This window comes from Mustela putorius, unplaced genomic scaffold, assembly GCF_011764305.1.
Source record: "Mustela putorius furo isolate JIRA1106 unplaced genomic scaffold, ASM1176430v1.1 tig00003858_pilon_pilon_pilon, whole genome shotgun sequence".
Lineage (NCBI taxonomy): Eukaryota > Metazoa > Chordata > Mammalia > Carnivora > Mustelidae > Mustela > Mustela putorius.
The window spans coordinates 42,685,351-42,712,744 of record NW_025422010.1 but is presented as its reverse complement, the minus strand read 5'-3'; the positions used below and the strand labels follow the sequence as shown (position 1 = coordinate 42,712,744).

Below are 27,394 nucleotides of genomic sequence, written 5' to 3'. Positions count from 1 at the left end.
TCACGGAGTGACTGAAGTCCCCCAGGGCCCCTTCAGGGGGAAGAGCCTTCTTGCAATCCTGGATCTGTGGTCCGTCTGCCCCAGGCCACTCCATCAGTAACCAGGGGGGAGGACACAGGGGTCTGCTTGCAGCTGGTATTTCTTTCCAGGCTACTCTTAAAACTCTCCCGTGCCCACTGCTCTCTAAGGCTGCTTTGGGGCATGATATAGGCCATATTTGGAGCGGCATTCCCTGCCCTCCCTCTTCTGGGGGAGCAATGAGTTGGGGCTGATGGGATAGGACAGGTCAGTTGAAGCGTGTTTCCTTGTAAGTGACATGCTCGCATCAGCAGGAATTTTCTGAAAGTGATGCTTTGACCCCTGGAAGCAGTGTTTGCGAGTAACACCGCAGAGGCACTCAGTCTGGGGACTCGAGGGCAGTCCTGAGGCCAGAAGCAGGCTCTGCTCTGGGGAGTAGGGTTCTTCCATTTTCGGGGCCTGGCCTAAAAAGCTGGCCAAAGGGCAGATCTTCCGTAACTGCCTGTTGAGGCAGTGGAGGGATGGCATCCTGAAGGCCCCCTGCTTCTCACCTGGGGCCAGCCTGCTCTCAGGAGAGCTCGCTCAGTGTTAAGCTCAAGGGTTCGTGCTTTGTTGCCCCCGAGCTCTCCTTGTCCGGCATGTTTGCGAACAGGTCAAAACCCGAGAGGGAGGGAGGTGAAGGGGCCTTCCCACCTCTGCTCATTCACCTGCCCAGTGAAGCCCTTGTTCCTGCCACCGAGTCTCTGCCCTTCACACAGCACCTCAAGGAGTCAGGCCAGAGCTGCAGTCATCACCACGGCGACAGGGTGGGAACTTTCAGGAGGAGGTGACTGTGTGGGGAGAAGCAGCCCCCAAAGGGCTAATGATGAAGAGAAGTCGGGAGTGAGGTGGCCTTCTGGGTCAAAGGAGTGTCACATTGGGAGAACTTGAAGTGGTCCGACCTGTCCAGACCCCGTGGTGGTGGCAGGTGCCACGGAAAGTGAGAACGATCAGAATGGGAGGCTCTGTCCAGAGAGTGCATTTGGACTGGACTCTGAAGGCTCTACGGATGCAGGGCTGGGAGGCAGGGACAGGTGTGATCACTTCTTATGGATGTCGCTGGCCAGACAGGAGAGAGGGGAGCAGGGAGGCATCCTGCTCTCCTTTGTCCAGGCGGGGAAGACAAAAGACTTGCAGGAGGGTACAGAGAGGGTCACAGGGCCCTGCCTCTGGCAGCAAGCCTGTGGGTTAGAGAATTTGGTCAGGGAGCTGTCCGGGCAGCAGCCTGGCTTCTGCGACTTCGTGGGGAGGATGAGGTGAGGCAGCAGAGGCAGTAAGTTTGACACCCCCCTCCCCAGGCCATGGCTGCAGGAGGCCAGCCGGTGAGTGCACAGGACCCTGGTGGGGAGAAGTGCTCCCTCCAACGGGAGGTGGGGGGGCGGGGCCCTGTGGATGCTCTGTTTCCGGGTCCTGCTTGGTTGGCTCCTCTGCTTCCCCATGAAGATGATTATGAGTCCTGTGCAGGAGGCAGCAGCCGGGGGGCTGGCGGAGAGGGCAGGAAGCAGGGGAATGGCTGTCCTGCCGACAGGGAAGGTCAAAGACCATGAAAAGATGGCGGTCATTGAGGCCAGCTCCCGGTTCTATCTGGGCACAGTGTCCTCATCTGCAGAGGTAGCATCTCTCAGTAAACGTGATGGATGGTTATTTATTTATTTATTTGGCACGGTACTTTTTTTTTGAATGGTACTAAGTGCCCAGCAGGACTTGAAGGAAAGAGGAGTTGACCTGTGGACTCGGCCCAACTCAGTGTTTTGCTGAGCACACAGAGGGGCATTTTGTGAAGATGGAAATGTAAAATCCTGGAACCGGCACTGGGGATGGCAGCCAGGAGCAGAGGAAGGAGCCTGTCTCTGCCCCCAGCTGCCCGCGAGCACCCTAGCCCCTGGGCTTGAAATGCAGGCTGATGGGGGAGAAGGGCTAGGGGAGCCTGAGGACTCACCCTCTTCCCTCTTCCTTATTTTTAAAAATTTTATAGTTTCAATAACAAAGAGTAAAATCATTAAATGCATTAATGCATTTTAACAGCTTTATTGAAATGCAATTAACATACCATAAAATTCACTCATTTAAAATACACAACCTCTGGTTGGCAGTCTGTTAAGAGTTGTGCCCCAGTAGCAGAACCCACTGCTAGTCACTCTTCCCTCCCCCATAGTCACTTCCCCAACCCCCACCACCCAGACTCCCTCCACCACCCAAAGCAGACTCTCATTTATTTAATGTCTTTAAAGATTAGTCTATTCTGGACATTTCCTATGCATTCAAACCTGTACTTTTGATCTGACCAGTGGCCAACCCTGCAGGTCAGGGGGACTGGGTCTCTGAGGGACTGTCCTCACGTAGAGGAGGACAGATCTAGGATCCAGGCTCTTCATGTTATTTTGAGAAGAGAGGAAGGCCACTTGCATGAAGCCACATGTAGTATTTTCTAAAGGATTTGATTCAGAACATTCCAGAGCTACTGATCCCACAACCCAGATTTTATCAAAACATAAGATTTGCTTTCTTCTGTGCTTGTTTCAAATCCTTTTTGGAGATAAGTGCCTTCCGTCTAACCCCATCTTCGTGGCTGCTTTTGATTCTCTGTTGTCAGGCAGGAAAGCACAGTAGCGGGAAGCATTTGTTCTGGAGTCAACCTGGCCCAGTTTGAACCTCAGCTCTGCTGCTTCCCAGCTGTGTGACCTTGGGCAAGTTACCTAACCTCTCTGTGTCCATTTCTTCATCTGTAAAATTGTATAAACATAGGACCTAGCTGATAGGAATCTTGTGATGATTAAATGAGTCTATGCATCTAAAATGTATAGAAAACTGATCAATGGTAAGTGCCATGGGCATTCACTCTTGGTATTATCTGAGAATCTTAATTGTTAATTCTCTTGGCCCTTACTTTTCATTGAGGGTGGTGGTTAAGAAATGTGTGAACATGTTGTTTTCCTGCTTTGGTAACTGATGCATGCCAAGCTGAATTAGGGAAGATGTAGGATTACAGAGTCAGTCTACTAACGGAAGTCCGGTTTCTCATTGTCAAGTCAAGATGATTTTGATGCTGGCAAATTTGTTGACCTAAGTGAGTCTTGTCTTCACATCTTACCCTGCCTGTTCGGTCTGTCCCAGTCCTGCCACTTGTGGACCACTGGGTTCCTGTCCTTCGGCCTTGCCTCCTGTAGCCCTGCTCTGCGGACCTGTTCCTTCCCCTGTACCTGGTGTTTCTAAACTCAGGATGCTTGAAGACCAATATAAGACAGTGTATTTTTTTTTTAAAGATTTTATTTATTTATTTGACAGAGATCTCAAGTAGGCAGAGAGGCAGGCAGAGAGAGAAGAGGAAGCAGGCTCCCTGCTGAGCAGAGAGCCCGATCTGGGGCTCGATTCCAGGACCTTGGGATCATGACCTGAGCTTAAGACAGAGGCTTTAACCCCCTGAGCCACACAGGCGCCCAAAACAGTGTATTAAAAGTGCCAAATCCAATGTATTTTGTCTGCTCAACACAATTAATAGCTTCTATCAAGAGAAGGTTTTCTTTTCTTGAATTACCTACAGCACTTGGCACTGGGTATCCAATAATGGTCACACTAAATTGAATATGGAGAAGAATCTGGTTGCTTACTTACTATCTAAGAAATTTGTGCTTAAGCATGTAGGCATTTTTCTTATGCCACTTATTTTGTTAGTTTACTAAATAAAACCCTTTTAAATGGCTGGTGTAAGGGTCAACCCACATTTACCATGTAAAGGAATGGAGGCCAGGCCCAGCTGTGAGCTGTAAGCGAGGAGTGGGTGTGCACAGTGGCCTTCAGGGATGATAGTGGCAGACACACCACCCCCTATCATCCTGGCCAATCGAATGGTGGCTACAGTGACTCTGTGTTATATTTTCAACAAAACAAGCTATTGTTTCACTTTTTTTTTTTTTTTTAAGATTTTATTTATTTATTTCACAGAGAGAGAGACATAGGGAGAGAGAGAACACAAGCAGGGAGAGTAGGAGAGGGAAAAACAAGCTTCCTGACGAGCAGGGAGCCCAATGTGGGGCTCGATCCCAGGACCCTGGGATCATGACCTGAGCTGAAGATAGACACTTAACGACTGTGAGCCCCACAGGCACCCTGATGCTGTTTCCATTCTGAAGCCAGCCCGGAAGATACTGAAAGGGGCTGCCCCAGAACACTTACTGTCATGAAACTTCTGAATTTAAACTTGGGACACCTGGGGGGCTCAGTTGGTAGGGCATCTGCCTTTGGCTCGGATCATGATCCTGGGATCGAGTCCCACAGTCGGGCTCCTTGCTCGGCGGGGAGCCTGCTTCCCCCTCTGCCTGCTGCTTCTCCTGCTTGTTCTTTCTCTCTGACAAATAAACAAAATCTTTAAAAAATATATAAACTTGAGGATGGTGGAGAAAGTGTTGCATAGCTCATTTACTAGATCTTAATACCCAGTGTGTGCCTGAAACCCAATTCCAAGTGCTTTGAGGGGCAGGTAAAAAACAGTAAGGCACCCTCCTTGAGCCCATCAAGCTTACAGTTTGTAGCGACAAAGTGATGCACAAAACCCAGTGATGGACTGCATTAGTGTATGTGTAAGAGCATAATCGTGAGGCATTCCCAGGTGAGATCAAGAGTAGCCAGGGAAGGCTTCAGAGAGGAGGGCGGGCTTGAGCTGAGCCCAGACAGTGGTGGTTCGATGAGCCAGAGAGGGCGGGCATTCCTGCTGCAGGCACTGGGCCGAGTGAGCGGGAGCACAGCGCTAGGGGTGGGCATGGCACTGTCATGACACTGGGGCCTCTGGCCCAGCTAGGGGAAGCCACATCTTCAGAACTGTTCTGACGCTGCTCCTGCGACCTCGGGCTCCAAACTGATGCTCCCCTATGCCTATCAGCATCTCGACCAGAAGATTCTTTGAGGCTACGTGCATTCCTGGGGACACCACTGGAGCCAACCCACCTGGCGTGTTGAGAGAAGGCCATGCGGGATCCAAAGCGTTCGTGGCCAGAACTTGATTTCCTTGTCCAGCTAGGGTCTGGCCCCTGTGAGATCGACTTACTGGTGGACTCCCATCTCCCTCTGCCACAGCTCTCTGCTTGCTTTTCCCTCTTCACAGAGCACTCTGTCCTCTTACATGTTTCTGCAGGTCCCCAAAGGAACTGACCAGAATTGGGCCCAGAAGCTCTATGACCGGCACTCTGGCAGCCAACACTTCCAGAAACCCCGCATGTCCAACACGGCCTTCATTGTCGTCCACTTTGCTGACAAGGTGAGTTTCTTCGTGGGCTTGGGTGTGCTGTGAGCCCCACCCTACAGGGACTCAAGGCTAAGAGAATGTGGGATCTTTTGAATTCAAGTGACCTGAGACTCTTAGGGTCTTTGTCTACCCTCTCTTTCCTTCCCCAGCCCCCTCTGTAATACATCAAACTGTCATTACATTGGCAGAGCCCCAGGTGCTGGAGGGGAGGGACTGCAGCTCACCAGCCATGTGACTGACAAACATTTATTGAGCGTCTCTCTCCTGGGAGGACAGGAGCCCATAAAACAGTCATGAATCTACCCCGGAGGGAGAAGGAAGGCATGAAAACAGAATGGCGCTCTTCTTTGGGTGGCTCCTTTCCCACACCTGGTGTACACAGAATTTTCCTACATCGATTTCTGTTCTGCTTGCCCTAGCCTTTGCTTTCCAAATAGTAATCTGCACATAAGTCACTGGGGTCGCCCTAAAATGCAGACTCCAGGGGCATCTTGGCGGCTCAGCCGGTTAAGCATCTGACTCACGGTTTTGGCTCAGGTCATGATCTCAGGGCTGTGATATCGAGCCCCGCCTCAGACTCTGTGCTCAGCGAGGGCTCTGAGATTTTCTATCTGCCTCCCGCTCTGTACACACACTTGCATGTGTGCACTCTCTCAAATTAAATTATTCAAAGACAAAATGCAGATTCTTTTTTTTTTTTAAAGATTTTATTTATTTATTTGTCAGAGAAATAGAGAGTACAGGCAGGCAGAATAGCAGGTAGAGGCAGAGGGAGAAGCAGGCTCCCTGCGGAGCAAGGAGCCTGATGTGGGACTCAATCTCAGGACCCTGAGATCATGACCTGAGCCAAAGGCAGCCGCTTAACCGACTGAGCCACCCAGGCATCCCCCCAAAATGCAGATTCTAATTTGATGGCCCTTTCAACACCCAAAGGAGGCCGTAGGTCCTCTTATGGGAATTTTTTAAAACAATGTTTTTTTTTAAATGTTTTCTTTTTTAAAACAATGTTTTTCCACAAAATGAATACTCAACTTCCTCTGTATAAATCCTGATCACGTCTTGGGTCTGCGTTTTAAATGGGAACAACTGTGGGTTTACCAGCTACTCACCACTCGTCAGAAAACACGGAGGGGTGAGCTGAAATGTCTCCTGTTCTCAGGTAGCTGTGGGAGGTGCCCGGTCAGGCTGAAGCACTTGAGCCCTGTTTCTGTTTCCCTCTGGGGCCCCAGGTGGAGTACCTCTCAGATGGTTTTCTGGAGAAAAACAGAGACACAGTGTATGAAGAGCAGATCAACATCCTGAAGGCCAGCAAGGTAAAGGGGACCAGAGCAGGGGTGCTGGAGCAGGGGCGCCCACAGCAGGACCCAGCAGGCCTGGGCGTGCGGGGTGTCGGCCCCTGTCTGGAGCATGGGGCAAGGCAGAGATGCCAGGCAGGGCGCCTGTGAGGGGGCTTGTGGGTTCTTTCCATCTGAAGACGGTTGAGGCTGGCCCAGTGGAGGGGAGAGAGCAGAAGACGGTGAAGGACGGGGTGCCTGGGAAAGGAGGACGCGTGAGGGGCGGGGGACGCGGGGTGAGGTGACCGTCAGGAGGGGAGACCGCAGCAGGTGCGGCAAGGAAAACGTCCCTGCAGCCCTGGTGTCATTTGTCACCTCCCTTCCCTGCAGGTGGGCGGATAACTCAGACGCCTCCAATCCTGCTCTCCACGCACTTCGTTTCTGTGCGGTCCCCACAGGGCCTCCCATAAGCAAAAAGTTCAATGGAGCAGAGGGTGGGCTGTGAGGGACACTTAATAGCTGACATTCCGAAACCGGTTTATCTCTAGAATTCATTTCCTTCTCACGAGCATAACAGAAAGATGGCAAGTACTGTGTCCGTTCTCCCGGCAGAGGACACGAGGCCCTGACTGACCTAGGCACAGAGTAAGTGCCTGCGTTGTGAGGCCCTGCCCCACACCCAGCCAGCATCGCTCAAAGGTGGATGAGACCAGTTCTCCCCTGCGGGTGCTCACATCCTCGTGGGCTGTGAGCGGCTCATGATCACATGGTCGCTGAAAAGTGAGGAGGCGTGGGGAGAGGGCCCGGCAGCTGGGGAGCGGGTAGTCTGGGCACCACGATTCCCAGGGGCCAGCTGCAGCCCTTTGGAGAAAACCCAGAAAGGGACTCTCCAGGGTTTGGGAGGCTTTCTCTGGACCTCCTGCCCCTGAACTGGCTGCAGGGGCCTGATAACGCTAGAAATTGCAGATTAATGGCTCTCGGTGATAAGCTTCAGATGAATGTAACAGGGCAAGGTGCCGGAATGGAGAAAATACACCCAGCAAAACAGACCCAAGGACAGAAGGGTGAGTGTAGCCCAGTATAGACACGTAACCGGCTCAGGGTAGACCCCTCTGCCCAGGGTCCTCTGGAGAGCTGCAGCCTCTGGGAATGAGTCGTCCTGGAGGGAAATCTGGATGAATGTGAAACTCACTTTGAAATTCAATGCAAGATTAACCTCTCAGGTTGCCAAGTCGTGGCACTGTCATCCATGGTGGGTTATAGGACTTTTCCATTCTTTGCAAGGGGAGGTAGGGACCGAGGAGGCACAAGCCACAGGGAGAGAAGAAGTGGGTGGCACCAGCTCCTGGAGCACGCTGAGCCATTGCTTCTTAGAGGCTTAGAGCCCTGTGGCCTCCTGTTAGTGACACAGTGACCTCAGAGGCTGAGAAACTTCACATTTCTCTCAGGAGCACAAGTGAGGGGTGGGTGGCAGGGAGAGAGTCTGGTACTTTCCATTTAAGTACAGAGTTGGGTTCTGCCGGTGTACTGATTTTTGTTTTGAGTGTCTCTCGGGGATCTTGAAAAGTAAGAGGCATCTCTCCAGCAGATCATCTTTTATTAACTGACATTTTCCCCCCTTTAGTGGGTGTTTATGTGTTACGTAGTGTTAACGAATACATATAGTTAACCTCATGGTTCTTACAGTCCAGTGAAAAAGGTAGTTTAATTATGAATTTTGGTAATGCCATGAAGGTCAAGAAGGTGGTATAAAAAAAAAAATTAGTTGAGAGTTCCCGTGGCCACCCCCAAATTCAATTATTTAAGAAGACGATCCCCAGAACTCAGCAGATAGTTATACTTGGGGCTATGATGACTTAGACCAAAAGGATACGGAGCAGTGAGTGGGGTAAAGTCCAGGGGAAACCAGGCCCATGCTTGCAGGAGGCCTTGCCCAGTGGCGCCTGGTTTGTGGTCATGTGATATATATCAGCCAGGGCAGCTTGTCTGAGCTAAGGCTCAGAGCTTTTTACTGGGAGTCAGTTACACAGGTATTCTTTACCTAGCATGTCCCGAAATTCCAGACTCCCAGAAGGAAGCAGGTGTTCAACATAAACCAAATTGTTTCCATAAACCATTCAGACCCAGTGACCCATTCTTACCAGAGTGTGGTGAACCCCCTCTCCCCCCGCAAATCCAAGTCCCCAGAACCCAGCCAGGGGTCAGCCTGACAAGCAGGCCTTTCCAAGGGTAATCGTCTCAAGCTTTCTGTGTTAGTTCTTTTCTGTACAGGGGCTGTCATTTTAGGTTGGGGAGACTGGGTTTTTATTAGAAATGCAGTATACATTCAACAGTTAAATAGCTTGAAAGCATTCTCTGCTATTCCTTGGCCCACCTTTTCATCAGGTGCCATTCTGCATATGTACGCAAACTGGTACAGCTGAAATGAATCACATTATACACAGTTCTGACTTTCCACTTACATCTTTGCTGTCTTCCCACATGACCATGTGTCTCTTCTCTTTTTTAAACATTTGATGTTTTGCTCATTGAAATAATGCCTCAACAAATGCTCTTTGCATACATCTTTGTGCAATTACACCAGTCAGGTAAATTTTTAGAAGTGAGGTGGATAGTTCAAAGAGTATGCACATCCAAAGTCTGTGGATATTCCCAAATAAGGAGTATAAGGTAGGTCTGGGATCTACTCTTAAAAGATAACAATCCTTCCCTACCCACCTGTTACACTCTAGCTTTCCCCTTTACCAACTAATCTTTCTAAAGAACCGGTGACCTTGATGCCAACCTTCAGCCCCCTCCCAGCACCTCACAGCATTCAAGGTTAGCTGGGAGGGGCTTCCAGGTCTATCAGACCCTAGCTGGGGGGGGGGGGCTAAGAACTCTCTGCCATCCGCCCACTGCGGACATCCCAGAAGGCAGAAAGCAAAGCTTGAAACTGGGTCCCTATAAACCTGCAAATGGGCCCGACCAGACTGCAGCTACGCATCAAAGAGTGGTTCTCCCTGTGCTTTAAATTCTCTGGACAGGTGGACATGTCTGGCCGTACCTGTCATGGTGGCGTTGTTGAAGTTTTGTTCCCTGAGCCACTGTCATCTCTAAAACTTTGTTTTTATAGAAGTCTTATGAGGTTTATGTTTCCAACTCTGTGTTAGAGCGTGTAAAATAAAGACCTCGAGAGATGTAAGGCTCTGTGGCATGGAGTTAGTGCCCCATTTCTTGTGTTACTTTCCATCTCTCTGAGCGTAGATAAATCTCAAATCCCATATGTAAATCCATAATTTTACTTAGAGCATTTTTAATTTATGGGACACCTGCTAGCTTTTTTCTTTCGTGTGGCACCCCTGATAAGAAACTAAGAAATCATTATGAATAATTAAGCAGGATGGGCCGGAAGACTCCCGTGTAGCCTACCAGTCAGAGGGATGTTTAAAGCCCTCCCACCAAGAGCAGTGAAATAAAACAGTGTTAATGAGAATGCAATTAGTAAAGCCAGTTATACTGCCTAAGAGGTTATAATGTGGCTAATTGCTTTCTCAGCTACTGGAGAGCTATAAATAGAGACTTGGGAAATGCCTCTTTAAAACACTACTTTAAGTCCTTAACAGACTGATTTGTTTTAGGTACTAGAAGTGGAGGTTTCTCGGTCCCAGTGTTTATTATTAAAGAAACAATATTTTGTTAAAAAAAAATCCTAAAGGAGCACATATTTAAGATTTCCGGTGCCAGAGCCACACTGATGGGTTTGTCTGTAAGCCTTGGGCAGCCGGGGCCATCCCGGGTGCTGTTTCCCAGGCTGGCAGTCCCGAGGCGGGCTCCTCACTCATCCCAGCAGACGGGAGCTCGAGACCGATATGGTACAGAGGTCAACGAGACCATATTGGGCCAAGGCCACCTACTCTGGGCCGTGGCAATCCCTGAGGTTCAAGAGTTGGCAGTGGTGTACGTCAGACAAGGCCCGGGGCTGTGTGCTCTGGGTCTCCTTTCTACCACTTTGGCTCGACCTCCGCTCCTCAGGGAACGACACTGTGCATGTGTCTGTTTCCACACCCCTAAGTTTCTTACAGGTTACAGACACAGTCCATTTTGAGCAAATACATCTGCTTTTTTAAAGAGTATTTTTTTTCCCAAATTCATGTTTTCATTTTCTATGGGTAGATACTCGGCAGCGGAATGACTATATCTTGTGGTAACTTTAATTTGTTGAGGAACCTCCGTACTGTTCTCCACAGTGGCTGCACCAATTTGCATTCCCTCCAACAGCCCGTGAGGGCTCCCTTTTGTCAAGCCGTCGTCCTCGCCAGCTCTTGTTATTTCTTGGGTTTTTTTATTTTAGCCATTCTCACGGGAGGTATACCTCCTTGTGGTTTTGATTTGCAGTTCCCTGACGAGAGGTGATACTGAGCATCTTTTCATGTGTCCCTTTACCATCTGTGCATCGTCTTTGGGAAGTTGTCCGTTTAAGCTCTCTGAATCTTTAAGTTTTTTAAATCGATTATTTTTGATGTTGAGTTCCCCATCGCTTGCAGATATCCCCTCTCTTCCGTGGGTGGGCACGGGGAGGGAAGAAGTAGAGGATCGGGGAGACACTTAGCATGTCGAACACTGAGTAACGCGTAGAATTGTTGAATCCTCATTGTGCACACCTGAAACTAACATGCCGCCGTTCAGCCTACTTCAATTTAAAAAGTATTTTTGAACCTATTTTTCATAGAACCGCTTGAAGATATAATTGACACACAGCATAACACTTTCAAGGGCATTCGAAGTGCTTCCTGTTTAAGATGAGTCGGCGCTGGTAGTTAAAAAGCTTCTGATTGTATTTAGAAGTCAGTAGGGAAGAGAGAGCTCTTTAGTCGATAAAACTGTATCATCCCCTTTCCAGTACGGGAAGGTCCAATTTTGTCTTTAACAACAAAAAAAGAAGTGCTGAGACTTTTCCTCCAAAGCCCATTTGAAACAAAAAAAAAGAAGTGCTGAGACTTTTCCTCCAAAGCCCATTTTAAACCCCTTTAAAGAAAATATTTTGTAACTAAAAATTGGAGCTTTTTCCCCCAAAGGGCAGCAGTGCTTATGTGAAAACCACCCCAAAAAGAAAGTGTATTTTTTAGTAGGTGTGCAGCGAGGTTTCATGGATAAGATTCTGGCCAAGAGATTCCAATCAAATGGTTTTTTTGAGCACGTCTTTATTTTGCTTTTATGCGTCTGTTTTACAGGAAAGGTGTCTTATATTCCTACAGAAGTGAACAGGCATGATTTCTAAGGTAACAGCTATGTATACAGCTGTAATGGACATTTCTCTTCAACTGTCGCATGGTCTTCACAAAGCGTTTTCATACTTGTCTTAATCCCTCTTCAAATAGGTTTGCCTCGGGCTTTTAAAAATTTAGCTCTAGCCCTGACTAGCAGAGAGTACCAAAGCCATTATCACTGGACACTTGGAAGTACGTGACCAGCGGTGTCAGGCAAGGGCTTGGTTAGTCTGGAGGTATTGTCTGAGTGTCTTCATGGTTGGAGGGGACAGATTCTCAGAAAGGCCCCGTGGATGCTGCTTGCCAGGGATGCTGCCCCCAGACGAGCTGGAGTCGTTGCGTTCCTGGTCCCTCAGCTCAGAGACAGACTTCCCAATGCCTTGGAAGCGTAACTGGAGTCAGTGAAAGAAAAAAAAAAAACATTCTCGAATGCTCATTCTTCTGCAGGAATTGTTAGTCCGGCAGGAACTGGGTGTGACTATGTTTCCTTGAGACTTGAGGTTAGTTTTTGGTTGGGACCCTGCTGAGACCAGGAGGTCCCTGTCTAGACCAGGCGCCATGTCCCAGTGGCTGGATGGGGGGTAGGATGGTACAGTCATCAGTATTTCCTGACTGTTCTTTTTACTGCTTTTCTTCGAGGTGAGGTCTCAACCAAGTCCTCTCCCTCTCCACCCCAGACATCCTGCCATTTCCAAACACCGTCTCAATAGCCAAGACCTAGAATTAAAACCTCACTTCTAAGATAAAACGCAAGTTCTCCAGACTACACCTTGGCCATGTTCTTTCCCACATTCTAGCGTGGGGCCCGGGGATGAATGTGTGATGGAAGCAAGAGAAAGGGGCTTCCATTTAAAAGTCGTCTTACAGTTGAACTTGATTTCAAAGTTCCGTGTATGGCTTTAATACATTCTCTTGACCTTAGAAGTTAATAGATTTTTCAAAGAAGAAGCCACCACTAATGATTTCTGTAAATTAGACTCCCGAAACAGTATCATCATGCATGTGGTAACTTTTACCCTTGACTCAGATGTCTTAGAAATCCATTTTAGAAAGTAAGTGAATTACAATTTAGTCAGCATTGTGTTTAGACACCACAGACTGGATGAATCATGGTCTTTAAAATGCGAACCTGCCTTGAGCCTCTGGTTCTTCCCCTGGGGGAGTTTCTCAGCTGCAGTCTGGGCACTTGACCCTTCTCGCATGCGCCTCTGCCATCAGTCCCCCATCCCTCCTGTGCCCGGACCGTCTCTCCCTGCCTCCCACTCACTCCTGTTTCTGCCGCTCCCCGTGTTCTCACTCACTATTTGTGATGGTGGCTCTCTGCCCCACACCGGGAGGATCCACGAGTCTTTCTTTACACAAGGAGTGGCTGGATAAGTTTGTGTTTGGAGAAGACTCTGGCTGGCGCGTAGGCTACATTGGGATGAAGGTGTGTCTGGAGTTGGACCCTCAGGTTCTAAGTACACGCAGTGGTCTGGGAGAGTTCGGGAAGGCCTGAGCTGGGACAGCGGCGTTCTGGTGATTCAGGACTCCTGGAACTTGACCATGGGCAGAACCTGGGGATATAGGGATAAGAAGTAGGGTGTTGGCAGGCTCTCTAATACAAATTTGGGCAGCTGGGAGGTGAGGGCTGTGTAGGCCGTGTCAGATTTGGAGATTCCAGTGGAACTCACACAGGGAGGAAGGCACGGAGCAGATCATTGGTTATGGAAGAACAGCAAGACTAGAGGGACCGGCTTAAAGGGGGTGGTGGAAGCCACAGGTGTGGAGGAGACGGTGCAGGGAAGAAGGGTTAGAAAAGATCCATGGCGAAGATGCTGTCCTGGGAGACAGCAGCACTGCGGGGAGATGGGCAGGAAGATGGGCCCGTGGGAGCGGCCGGGAAAGAGCTGTGGGAGGGAAGGGAAGCAGAGCTGCCCGGTCGGGGAGGAGGGCCTCTGAGGAGGGACTTGGGTCCTTCAGCAACCAGAAGTTGGACCGCGAGTGAATCTGGTCCACTTGCAGCCACTGGATCCAGCGAGTAGGGTTGGTCCCCAGAAGGCACACTCAGGGCGGGTTTAGGCAGTGTGGGGGCAGAACATGGCATGTTGTGTCGGGAGGGGTCGGGAAGGGTTGATCCAGGTGGTGTCCGCGGACGCCTTGCCTGAGATGGCCGGAGTGGGGAGGCGGGGGACGTGGCACAGGGAGATCCGGCTAGACCAGGAGGTGGTCCCGCATGGAAGGAACTTGAACCTAGCTGTGTGTTGAAGGGAGGGCATCTACGAACAGGGAGCGATTACAGATAGGAGAAAATGCAGGAGTCCAGATCAAACTTAAAGGAATCCTCTTACTCAATTCCCTCATTTTTACAGATGAGAAATTTTAAATCTAGTAAGGTTAGGAGCTTGCCACGGGCCACACAGCTAATTCAGTGGCAGAGTTGGATCTAAAATGTCTCATGACCCTCACTCAGTGTGGGCCCCGTAGCACCGTACCTTCCAGAGACCTGTTAGGTTGCGGGCTCTTTTCTATACTGCTGTATCCCAGAGCTTCCTGTGCGGCGGACTTTGCTCAGTCATGCTGCTCCTGGCGCGATCTTCCCTGAAAGATCCCTGGTCGTTGCTCCCTTCTGTGACCCTCCATTGCATGGGCTGTGGGACCAGGCTGTCTGGGTGCAAATCTTCGCTTTGCTGCTGACCAGCTCTGTGATCTAGGGCTCTGAGCCTCTGTTTCCCCATCTGTAAAAGGGGATGGCCTACCAAGTGGTCTTTTGGAGAACTGAATGAATTTTACACTTGGTGCATTCTAAGTGCTCCATAAATGTTAGCTGCTATTATTTAAACCACCCCCTGCCTGCCCTGCACACACAGGCACACCGAAAACACCTTTAATGGCTTCACATTGCCTTTACGATAAAGAGGATTTTGCACAAGCTGGGCTTTCATGCTTCCCCCTCAGGGTGTGTACCAAAGCTGTAGTGCCTTCAAATTAGCTCCCTGAAGATGCAGATACTTGCTAACGTGCTTTCCTAACCGCCCCCCTTCCAATGACCCACCAGCTCAAACATCCCTTCCTAAGAGAAGTCTTTCCTGATTGCTACCCCAGGGTCCTCATTCAGTCATGTGCATCTGTTTATTTCCTTGAGGAAATTATCTTTTGTCATTTGGCTTTTCATTATGGGGTTAACTGGTGAGAGTTCACCTTCCATGCTAGATCATAAACTCCATGATACCTAAGAGGCTCTGTTTGTTTTTGCTCATATTTATGTCCCCAGCTCCGAGCACAGTATTTCTCTGTGGGATGTGTGGCAGTCAGTTAAGTGTTGTTGAGTAAATGAGCAACCAAGTCCATCTAGTTGCTTGACATTCAGGGACCTAATATTTACTTCCTGTTCTTTGAAAGTACATGGAAATGATGAGTTGATAAATGTATCATTTTTATAATGTTGGCACATGCCCATTTTAGCCATAGATTTTTAAAATCCTCTCTGAGTCGTCTTTATTCCTCTGACAGCCACATTACTTCCCCCCAGAGAAGGACAACATTTATGATTTTGAAATACCATGTGTGGACGGAAGTTGTTGATTGGTTTCCAAAATGCTGAAATAGGAACCGAATCGTCACCTGTTGGCACTTGCCTCTAGGAGACGTCTTTAACCTCATTGGGTGACCTCCCAAGCCACAGGCTGATGACCAGGGCCTCCAACAGGGATTTTGGGGGCGTGTCTTACTCAGGAATATGGTAGATTTTCCTAGTGCTTTCGTGGTGTCACCAGCCAATGTCAGCCCCGAGGAGCCAGCAGTGAGGGTGGGCTTGAGCCGCTTATCCGAGGCGATCCTTGGCCTTACAGTCATTAGTCTGTGCTTTTAGACTGAACTTCAAACCCAGACCGTGGAGTTAAAGAACCACTACCACCTTTATTTACATGTAGATCACTGCATTTAAAAAAAAAAAAAAAAAGTGTTGGGAAAATTGAACACCCACATGCAGAAAAATGAAATTGGACCATTTCCTTACACCACACATGAAAATAGACTCAAAATGGATGAAGGACCTCAATGTGAGAAAGGAATCCATCGAAATCCTTGAGGAGAGCACAGGCAGCAACCTCTTTGACCTCAGCCGCAGCAACTTTTTCCTAGGAACATCACCAAAGGCAGGGGAAGCAAGGGCAAAAATGAACTATTGGGCTTTATCAAGACCAAAAGCTTTTGCATAGCAAAAGAAATAGTTAACAAAACCAAAAGACAACTGACAGAATGGGAGAAGATATTTGCAAATGACATATCAGATAAAGAGCTAGTGTCCAAAATCTATAAAGAGCTTAGCAAACTCAATACCCAAAGAACAAATAATCCAATCAAAAAATGGGCAGAGGACATGAACAGACATTTCTGCAAAGAAGACATCCAGATGGCCAACAGACACATGAAAAAGTGCTCCACATCACTCAGCATCAGGAAAATACAAATCAAATCCATAAAGAGCTACTACTTCACACCAGACAGAATGGCTAAAATTAACAAGTCAGGAAATGACAGATGCTGGCAAGGATGCAGAGAAAGGGGAGCCCTCCTCCTACACTGTTGGTGGGAATGCAACCACTCTGGAAAACAGCATGGAGGTTCCTCAAAAAGTTGAAAAATAGAGCTATCCTACGACCCAGCAATCGCACTACTGGGTATTTACCCTAAAGATACAAACGTCGTGATTCGAAGGGGCACGTGCACCCAAATGTTTATAGCAGCAATGTTCACAATAGCCAAACTATGGAAAGAACCTAGATGTCCATCAGCAGATGAATGGATAAAGAAGATGTGGTATATATCTACAATGGAATACTATGCAGCCACCAAAAGAAATGAAATCTTGCCATTTGCGATGACGTGGATGGAACTAGAGGGTATTATGCTTAATGAAATAAGCCAATCAGAGAAAGACAGCTATCATATGATCTCCCTGATATGAGGAAATGGAGATGCAACATGAGGGTTTGGGGGATAGGAAAAGAATAAATGAAACCAGATGGGATCGGGAGGGAGATAAACCATAAGAGACTCTTAATGTCACATAACAAACTGAGGGGGGTGGGGGAAGGGGGACAGGAGAGGCTGGTGTGGTTTTGGACATTGGGGAGGGTATGTGCTATGGTGAGTGCTGTGAAGTGTATAAACCTGGCGATTCACAGACCTGTACCCCTGGGGCTAATAAAACATTATATGTTTATTAAAAAATTTAAAAAAATTTAAAAATGGAAGTTGGGAGCTTCTGATGACTGCTGTGTTTGTGATCAACGAAAAGTGCAGAGTGCGAATGGAACTTTCCAGAGCGTGTGTTGACTCCGTGTATGCCCGTGTGTGCACATACAGAGTTGTTTAACTGCTTTGTAACCCATATGATGAGCTGATGGGTGGGATAAACAGATGCCTCAGAGAGCGTATCTTAAACCCAGTGCATTTCCAGTTTCTTCATACTGCTGGTGTAAATGACCAGACCATTGTCTATTAAAACAGGCTCTGACCTGGACATTGGAGGCTGGGGTTCAGGCCCTGGCTCAGTCACTAGTCAGCAGCCCCTGGTGAGCTGATACTGGTCACCGTTGCCAGTGCTGGGAGGAATGGAGATAGAAACAGAATTCTGGAGGGTCCCTGCTCCCTGAGTTCCTCTTTCCTCACCTGCCCCGTGAAGAGGTGATCTTTATGCTTTATATTCCAGCTCTAAAGTTCTATGATTCTGAGTCTTCTCTGTAGCTCAAAATTTCTACTGTGTGGACAGATTTTTCATGTATATCCCCCCAGCAAAGATAATAGAACTGGGCAATATTTAAGTGTCTGTGATGTGCTGCGCACACTACTACATGCTTACGTGGATGTTCTCCTTTAATTCTTACCCAGGCCTTCCTCCTCCTCTATCGAGGGGGAGGCTAGGAGGCCATATGTAGGCTCAGCAAGCATGGGGCTCAGGGCCCAGCACAGACCTTTGCTGGTACCTGGGTGCATGATGGAGACATGAGAGGAAGACCAGGGAAAGTCCATGGAGGAGGCAGGGCTGGGCCTTGAGAGATGGGCCCCTTGGAATGACCAGAGAGGAGAAATTCTAAATTCTAGAAAACGTGCATAACTCCAAAGAGACTCTATACTTGTTAGCAGTCGTTCCACTTTCTTCTCCCCTAGCGCCTGGCTCCCGCTGAACTTTCTGTTCCCCGGACATTTCATGTGAATAGAATCATGCACAACATGGTCTTTTGTGTCTGGGTTCTTTCACTTGATGTATCTCCAGGATTCATCCCATCCATGCTGTGGGGCATTGTGTACTTTATTCCTCTAGGTCACTGAGCAGTATTCCATGGTACGGGCCGGCCATATTCTGTCCATTTACCTGCTGATTGATACTTGTGTTATTCCCACTTTGTGGCTGCTGTGAATAATGTGGTTATGGACTTTGGTGCGCAAGTCTGAGTATGGATGTTTGTTTTTTAGCTGTCTTGGGTATGGACCAGAAAGCTATTTGGAAAGTCCAAGAGATCTTGAGTTCAGTGTTCTTCCTGTGTTTGCTTCCAGTTTCCACTAGTGGCTGACTTGTTTCATGATGACAAGGACTCCATTCTCGCTGCTACTACATCTGGGAAGGGCTCGTCTTCAAAGATCAACATTCGCTCCGCCAGACCCCCCCTGAAAGCATCCAATAAGGAGCACAAGAAAACCGTGGGCCACCAGGTCAGCCTCTGGCAGGACACTGGGTCAGGATGTGTGTGGCCAGGCCAGCTTCTCTGTAGTTGAAGGCCGGCTGCAGGGTCAGAGGGGGCCAGAGCAGCCTCAGCCCCCAGCTCATCCCATATGTGCTCTTTGAAGGAGGACACTGGAAACCGTCTCTAGAGAGAACTGACCAGAAAGAGAAAGGGGATGAGTATAGCCCCAGTGCATTTCGTTCCCCTGGTAGGATCATAGGCACCTGGTAGAAGAAACAAGAGGGTCCTAGAATCTGCAGGTTGAGTTAAAGAAGCCTGGGGACTTGGAAAATTGAGGCCCCTTTTGTGGGTCTTTGTGGGAGTCTATGTCCAGTGTCTCTCCCAAGAGAAGGGAGTGCCTGCTGAGACCTACCAAGCCACTAACCTTTCCATTGTATTGGACTTGCCTCTTCTGGACATTTCACATTACTGTCCCAACTTCCAGGATGCCCAGGCACTGGATATTGGGGCTCCCAGACCTCTGGTTTACCAATTGTCAGCCTCCAGTCACTGTGATAACTTCTGTCCTATTTCCCAGCACTGACCCCCCCACCTTTTATTTCATTTGATCTACCGTGCTAAGTCAGATGTGTTAGCCACTGGGCTCCCCCCATTGAGTTTGAACAGCCCTAATGGCAGGACATGGGAGGGCCTTAATTCTGGACCTACAGCAAGGCAGGCAGGAGGGTCAGGTGGAATCTGACCCCGGGTCTCTGTGTTTTGTCTTGTCCTTCTGGATCCATAACGACAATAACCGTATCAGCAACCCACCAGTCTGCAGGAGTTTCTTGGTTAATTACACATCTGCAGCATGTTAGAGAAAAATAACCGGGTGCTGACTCTTGTCTCTCCAGTTCCGCACCTCCCTGCATCTGCTCATGGAGACCCTGAATGCCACGACGCCACACTACGTGCGCTGCATCAAGCCGAATGACGAGAAGCTCCCCTTCCAGTAAGTGCTTCCATGGGCGTTGGCCAGCTGCCTCTCGGCTGGGGTTAGGCTGATCAAGCCTGGTCTCTTCATGTTTCCTTACAAGTTCAGGTGGAAGAGACTGAGGACAGCCTTGAGGTGTGTGTGTGGTGGGGGGAAGTCTGTAACAGGACGAATAATCTCACACCTCACACATGGTTTACTTGCTGAATACAAGCCAACAGACATTTACCAGGTTCTGCCTGTCTGCTGTCTAGAAGGATTCAAGAGGATGAGAGGGTACAGTTCCCTCGTCCCATGGGGTTTACAGTGGTGTTGAGGAGTATGCACACCTGAATCAGAGAACCACATAAAAGTGTGTCATGAAATGTAGGTGTACCTGGGTCTCAATTCAGAGGTGGCAGGATAGCTGGAGTGGTCAGAGAAGACGTCTTCCACTGGGGACACTTGGCCTCAGACGACGTGTTGAGTGAGGAGACATGAAGATGGTCCTGTGTCTCAAATCCCCTCTACCATTGAGCTTCCGGGTTTATTCTTACCCACTCATCTTCCCCTACCCCACTCCTCTAGTCTGATTCTGCTTCTACCTCTATCTTGGATATCATCTTCCAACTCCGTCCATGCCCACATGGTTGACCCCACCCAAGTCTGTATGGCAGTGACTCTTCAGTGTCTTTGTTCATCTCCAGTTTCTGCCAGATTCCGGAGTTTCTGAATGCCTCCAGCATTTTCATTGGTTGAGTTACATTCAGCAATGTCCGTAATCAGACTCCTTGTCCCTACCCCCCCCCCAAAAATGGTTCCTCTGTCTTTGGTCTCTTATGTAGTAAATGGCATAACCACTTCCGACAGCTCGTTACTGACCATGCCTGAGAGTTGCTCTGAACCAGTGCTATCCAATAGAACTTTCTGTGTTGGATGGGACTGTTCTATAACCTGCATTGTCTAGCGCGGTAACCACAAGTCAAGTGCGGCTATTGTGGGCTTTGGAATGTGGCCACTATGACTGGGGAACTGAATTGTCATTCTAATTATATTCACATACTTGTAGTTGGCTGATGGCTACCATATTGGATGGCATAAGCCTTGATTCTTCCCTCGTCCTTACTCCCCAATGTCGAGTTATTGTCAAAGTCTCATGGAGTCTGCTTGAAAAGGTCTTATTTTGGTCTCCCTTTTCTCTTCCTCTGTCACCTTGTTTGAGACTCTGTTACTTGCCTGGAATACTGTCCTAAGTCTTTAGAACAGTCTCTTACTTACCTCTGTAACCCCATTATTCCAACCGCCCTGAGCCAGCACACAGGCTATATCTTCTGGTCAGAGGAGATATATTTCTAAATTTTTAAAACCCTTTATTCCCAGCATTCTGACTTCCTTTTTTGGTCCTAGCATAACGTCTTTCTGGGAAATAAATTCTTTTGGCAACTCTGTCAGAGTGAATATCCGAACTCCCTTTGGCCGTTCCTCTTATTTGATAAAGCTTGACCCGCACTCAGATGGGCCTTGTGCTGGAAAAGGTCAGGAAGACCACACCGAGTCAGCCTTCTTTGAAGCCTGCTGATTGTTGACTCTTTTCCTTTCCTTCCAATTTCCAAGAAGTGGTTAGGAATTCCCCCTGTGTGACATCTGTTTACCAGCTGACTCCAGAAGAAGAGAGGCTATTAGAAGGGCAGCATGCGTGAAAGACTTGGATTATGTGTGAAGGGCAGGGGCAGCGTGCCAGGGCCCTGGAGAGGAGAGTCAAGGGCTGGGTGCCAGCTGCGACTCGAGCAGTTCGTTCCTCAGAGCCTGGTGCCTGCCACCTGCCGGATTCTCTCCCGGAGCTCCCGTCCCAGATGAAAAGAGATGCTGGAGGCTTTCAGAATGCCTGTCTAGTCCTAATGGCCCACGTTTCTAAGACCTTCCTTTGCCTTCAGGACCAAAATCTCTGTAATAAAGTGGGGAGAATAGTGAACGAGGTGAGAGCACCTGGATTCTAGCTTGAGCCGTACTCCCAGTTGTTGGGCTGTTCCACGAGCTAGCCCTGTACCGCTGGCCTCCTTTCTTCATCTGCTAACGGCAGCTCAAGCAGGTCATCCTGATGAAAGAAATCAAAGAGATGGTGTCGATTATTTGTGAGAGGCACAACAATGTTGATGAGTAAAACCTATAACATTATTTAAAATATTTTATTACAAATATATATATATATGTATATGATTATTCCAGAAAGAAAGTTCTGTATGCCTCCCCTTGATCCCCTATAACTGTTTTCGCGACCTTCACATCCTTGACATTGTGGGCCAGGTAATATGCTACTGTGAGGGTTGTCCTGTCCACTGTAGTGTGCTGGTAGCATCCCCATCACTGTGGCAACCAGAAGTGCTCTGTGATTGCCACATGTTTCTTGGAGGACGCAATTGCACCCCCTGTGGAGGACCACTGTCCCACACTACATGCTTTGATAGCATCCCTTGTAGAAAAGTCTTTTTCCCTCTGCTTCTTCCTTTATTCCAAAAACATCCATCATACCCACTGTTCACTGGACACTGGGTGAGGACACGTGGAATGACAAAAATGTCCCTCATCCTTAAGGTATTGCCGGTCACTAGTCATGGACAGCAGCATAGAAGGGACCGACCATGGGTACGTGGGAGTGCTGTAGGAGCAGAGAAGCCTGCTGGGGTCGGGGTGCTTAAGTGTCCGGGGAGAGGTGGCCTGGGGGAGTGTGACCTGCCTGGGTTCGCTAGTTGGAGGAACTGGACGGATCCCTGAGCTCAGATGCGGACAACCCTGAGAGTCATGGCGTCTTCACATGTGACTGCAGCACGCCGCAGAGGGGTGCTGAAGAGTGATGGGAGCTGGCAGCCTCTGCGAAAATCAGGGAAGCGGCGCGGGACTGCCGAGGGGGCCGGGTTCTCGGCTCCGGGCTCTGCTGAGTCTGCACAGTGACTGGAGGAGAAAGTGCACTCCTGTGTTTCAGCGGTCCCTGTAGATCTTTGGTGACTTTTCAGTCCAGAATTAAGTGTTACTGGTCCTCACTGTGGTCCTCCAAAATTTATTAGCGAGGAGGAGCTGGTTTTCCACTCCGATTCGCCTGGTAACACGCACGGGGAGGCTGATAGAGACACGCTGGTGACAGCTTTCTTTACCGTTGAAGGGATAAGATTAAAATACAGGAGGCTGGCTGGCTTACACGTCCCCCAGGGGCTGTGAACAGGGAAGAGGGTGGCGAGAGCTTCTCGGCGGAGCGCCTGCTTACTTCTTCCTAATAGTATTCTTCTTTGCGACCACTTAGTCCTTACGACCAACCAGTGAATTCTGATTGGGCAGATACTCTCAGCCTCTGTTGAATGAATGAGGAAAGGGAGCTCCAGAGAGAGGATGTGTTGCCCACAGTGGTGTAGGCTGTTAGCGGCCATACAGTTTTCTGCTTTGCCCTTGCTCTCTTCCCCCATCCCGCGCGGAAGAGAATGCGGCCAACTCCGGAGGAAAGCACGCGTGTAGCAGGGGAATGGGGAGGGCCGCGGGTGGGACCGCAGCCCACGAAGGACGAGGGGTCACAGAGCCTTGCCAAGCACGCTGCCCGTCCCCGGCACACACAGCAGATTGACTCAGACCTGGAGAGCACAGGTGCAGAGAGCCTCAGGGGAGAGGTCGGCAGCCCACGGAAAACCCTCCCCAAAGCGTGAGCACATCCACCGTGCGTTCCGAACTCGGGGCCCAGCTGGCCGCCTTCAAAACGAGAGCAGCCGAGCCTGCATCCCGAAGGCTGTCTCGGGTCATTCCAGGTCAAAAGCATCCTTTATGCCCTGTGTTCTCAAACTCCTCAGTACCACTGCACATGCGTTACAGTTTTTCTGGGACCCCAGAGCAGTGCTGCATCCCCGTGACACCTCAGAACTAGTACAGAGGGGACCATGGAGGTTCCCCATGCATGCTCCTTTGATTTTCTTTCATCCTGGAAGACCTTCTGCTGAGGAGCTTTCTGCCTACCTGAAAACATGAAATGAACTCCCCTAAAGTAACTGGCTTGCTCAGGACTGTGCAGACTTGAGTGCTCAGTTGTCCCTTACTCGAGAGCTGTGGGCGCCTTGGGACCAGAGTAATCAGGAGGACTTCCTGGAGGAGTTGGGTATCCAAAGTAGCAGGACTTGGGCAGGTTTGGGGGTAGCAGAAGGCCGAGGGGGCACAGGCCTGGAGGAGGGTGTGGGTGTCTCCCGGGACACTGAGCCCCCAGACTGACCTGGAACGCAGAGGAGTCCCGACTCAAGGTCAGCTTGTGGTCTCCAGTCACCTGGAAGGTGCCCACTGGCCTAGTGCATCTGCCTCAAGGGACTGCTGGGTCCTTGGCATAGGAGGGCAGCTGGCACTAGGAGCCGATCAGCTCCTGCAGAGAGGCGGGAGGGCAGGATAAGTCTCCCGTGGAGAGCTGTGATTTGAGCGTGGCAGGTTCCAACCCTGACCCATCCTGCGGAATCCTGAGGGGCCGGCTGCTGGGAAGACTCCTAGGGTTGTTAGCGAGGCAGCAGGCATGGGTGCCCCCTGGTGTCCTGGAAATAAAGCTGCTCATCTCTCTCCACGGGGTCCACAGGCTGCCTGAGGTGTGTGCTGCAGCCAGCGAGTGGGATCCCAGAATCCCAGGATCTGAGCCTCCACCCCGCCTGCCACCCACTTCCCAGAGAGGAAGGAGCACAAGACGCATAGCCCTGGGCTGGAACGGAGCTCAGGAGCAGCCAGAAAGAAAGGGAACACTTACTTTCCACCCTTTCTTCGAGTGGGGCAGTGGTCTTAGCAAAGTACGGAGATTAACTCTAGTTCAACTGAGTTCTTTCCCCAAGAAGCCCCCCACCCCGATTGCCGTGGCCACCCCGGCTGCTCTCCCCCGGCTTCTCACCGCCCTGGTACCGTGGTTCTCACCTATGGGTTTGTGAGCTTCTGTACACTTCTCTCCCAGGGTGGGGGGACTCAGTCTAGACCATATCTGACTGCTGACTGTATGGTGCGCTACCTGATGTACATGTTGGCGGACATCCTGGGTTTTCAGGGCTAAGCAGTTGAGGGGACAGGAGGTGCTGAAGATGTGGCTCGTGTGCCTGAAGACCGGATGATCAGTCTTGGAGTCTTAACGGGCAGCTGTTGTGACAGCAGCTGACCCTGCACATGTGCTGATGTCCTTGCTGCTGGGCTAGCTGCTTTCCCGGGCCATTAGGTTTCATCTTGGCACTAACCCTAAAAAAGGGGTTCTACTATTACCCTATTTTATAGATGAGGGTGCTAAGGCCTGAGGAGGTGGCGTTGCCTTCCCCAGGTGACCCACGCAGCCGGTGAGTGACCATGTCCTGGTTCAAACCCAGACCATGTCTGACTCCTGAGCCACATGCTGCTGGTGGCGGCCAGCAGCATGGTGGCGAGTATATGTGATTTGGCCTTTGAGCACAGATACCCCCATCAGTGCAGATAATAAGGGAATACCCTGGGGAGGAGGCTTGGGGCTTGGAAGCTAGTCAGAATTCAGTCACGCCACAAAGACGATGACGTATCCCAGCTGAAAACACAAATGTGCACAGGACCGGGGTGCTGATACGGCTCGCGCGCCTGCCAGTCATTGCCTTTTAGTCAGTGCTTGGCCCCCGACCTTGTGCTCGAGGTGCATGATGGTCTGTGTCTCTGCGCAGGAAGAAGTCGTCTGTCCCTCTCCAGTTCCATTTCTTTGCCAGCACGGCCACTCATAGCTTGTCTTACTGTGTTTGCAGCTTTGACCCAAAGAGAGCAGTGCAGCAGCTCCGGGCGTGCGGGGTGCTGGAGACCATCCGAATCAGCGCGGCCGGCTACCCGTCCAGGTAACGCCCTCCTGTGCCAGGTAACCCAAGCCTGGCTCCCCAGGGAACCTGTTTACACGCTGTCAGCCAGAGACCCATCCTGCATGAGGGCCCACGCAGGATGCTGACAGAGGGGAGAACGTCCTTTTGGCCTGAGAAGCCTGGAAGTCCACGGCGGCATCCTCTGGGGAAGCTTTTCCCATTTCAGATTGGCACCGGTCTGGGCGAGGAGCCAGCGAGAGCTGCCAAAGGGATTTCTCCTTTACTCGCACCTTGTGCCCTTTCCTTTTTTTTTTTTTTTTTTTTTTTTAAATACACGTATTCCCTGTCAGAACCGTTTTGAAGTGCACCGTTTGGTGGTAAGTATGTTCGTATTTGTGCACCCATCTCCAGAACTCTTTTCATCTTGCAAGACTGAAACTCTGTGCGCATTAAACACTAAATCCCCGATTCCTTCCCCCTCCAGCGGCTGGCAGCCATCATTCTCCTTGGCCTCTGTTTTTGACGATCTGCAGCCCTCGTCTGTGTGGAATCCTGCAGTGGTGGGGACCAGCTTCTTTCACCTAGTCTGGTGTCTTTAAGGCTCCCCCATGTAGCATGGCTCAGAATTTCCTTCCTTTCTGAGGTTGAATACTATCCCATTGTACATGTAGACAGCTTTTTGTTTATCTGTCCGTTTGTTAATGGACCCCTAGACCTTTTAAAATAGAATCAAATCCATGATGGAACGTATAGTCTTTTTTTTTTTTTAAGATTTTATTTATTCATTTGACAGAGATCACAAGTAGGCAGAGAGAGAGAGGTGGAAGCAGGCTCCCCACTGAGCAGAGAGCCCGATGTGGAGCTTGATCCCAGGACCCTGGGATCATGACCTGAGCTGAAAGCAGAGGCTTTAACCCACTGAGCCACCCAGGTGCCCCGGAATGTATAGTCTTGAATTTAAAAACCACTATCTCAAGATCTAACTTGCACTGCGGATGAGTCCTCAAGCTACCTAGAGCCTGTTGAAGCCATGTCAGTCCTGGATCCTTTCTAGAGACTTGCCTGCAGTAGGAGGGAGGTGTGGATGGCGACCTGCGAGCTCTCGTGAGGTCGTACCACATACGAGCATCTCACAGTCTAGGCGTCTTCTGCCGTGAGCTGGAGCTGAGCTGAGCAGAGCCAGTGTAGCAACCCCTGTCCTTGGAAGCCCTGTGTGTGCCAGGAGGTGGAGGGAGCCGGAAGCGGGGAGGCAGACGAGTGGGCCAGGCCTCCCTCCGGCCTCCCTGCCCATCTCCAGCAGGAGCTTGGCCACTGCAGTGGAGGAATGCCTTCCTAGCAGCAGGTAGTGACCGCGAAACAACCTAACCATCAACAGCTCCCAAATGCTAGACCTGGGAAGGGACTCAGTGATGGAATTAGGAGTTTGCATTTGACCCGAAGGGTACAAGATCTACCACTGATCTGGAACCTCCAGGCAGCTTTCCGACACCCAGCAGGTTGGAGCATCCTTCCCAACAGTGCGCTCTGGCCCCAGAGGAAGACTCTTCAGTTTGCTTTGAACCATGTCTCTCCCCGCTTAGAAGAAAGACAGGGAGTGTCCTGGGCTCCATCTCCTTTTCCCACCCTCGGGTCTGACCACAGATCGCTGACGGCTCCATGAAGGAGGTGAGCCCTGCTTGCCCTTGCCGGGCGAGGGCTCTGCCTGCCTTCTCTTTGTCTGCCCTGCGGGCCCAGCACCAGTGTTTTGACTGAGGGGATGGGTTCAGGCCATGGGCGCAGCAGGTCTGTCTGGAGTTCGAGGCACTGTGGTCTAGCCAATCGGATCAACCCTCCATGGCTGCTCCAGACACAGCGCTCAGATCAGATGTGGTTCATACAACTTACAAGTGTGGCAAGGGCCTTAGGGAGCTGTCTGGCCGCTGCTTTATAAAGCGTGCTCCCCAGGCAGCCAGGCTCTACTCCTGCTCTGGCTCACCTATCTGTTGGCCTCCCCACAAAAGGGTCTTTAGTCTACCATCTTCAGTCCGCTGGTGCTCAGAACCGCTTTGCAGCCGTCAGTGGGTCAGGAAATGACCGTAACAGGTCATGAGCGGCATCTTGTTTATGTAGTGAAATGACCCAGCATGGAACCTTGAAGACGGCAGTTTGCGGTGG

General features: G+C 50.0%; 1 protein-coding gene across 2 annotated transcripts in view; it reads left to right on the top strand.

Moving 5' to 3' along the window:
• MYO5B (myosin VB) overlaps nt 1-27,394 on the top strand; it is a 340,465-nt gene that overhangs the window by 234,126 nt on the left and 78,945 nt on the right. For both annotated transcript variants that reach the window (XM_045065614.1, XM_045065613.1), the window contains exons 13-17: nt 5,186-5,308; nt 6,526-6,609; nt 18,360-18,515; nt 19,381-19,478; nt 25,193-25,279. In XM_045065614.1, coding sequence (XP_044921549.1) covers nt 5,186-5,308; nt 6,526-6,609; nt 18,360-18,515; nt 19,381-19,478; nt 25,193-25,279 — 548 coding nt within the window. The remainder of the gene's footprint in view (nt 1-5,185; nt 5,309-6,525; nt 6,610-18,359; nt 18,516-19,380; nt 19,479-25,192; nt 25,280-27,394) is intronic.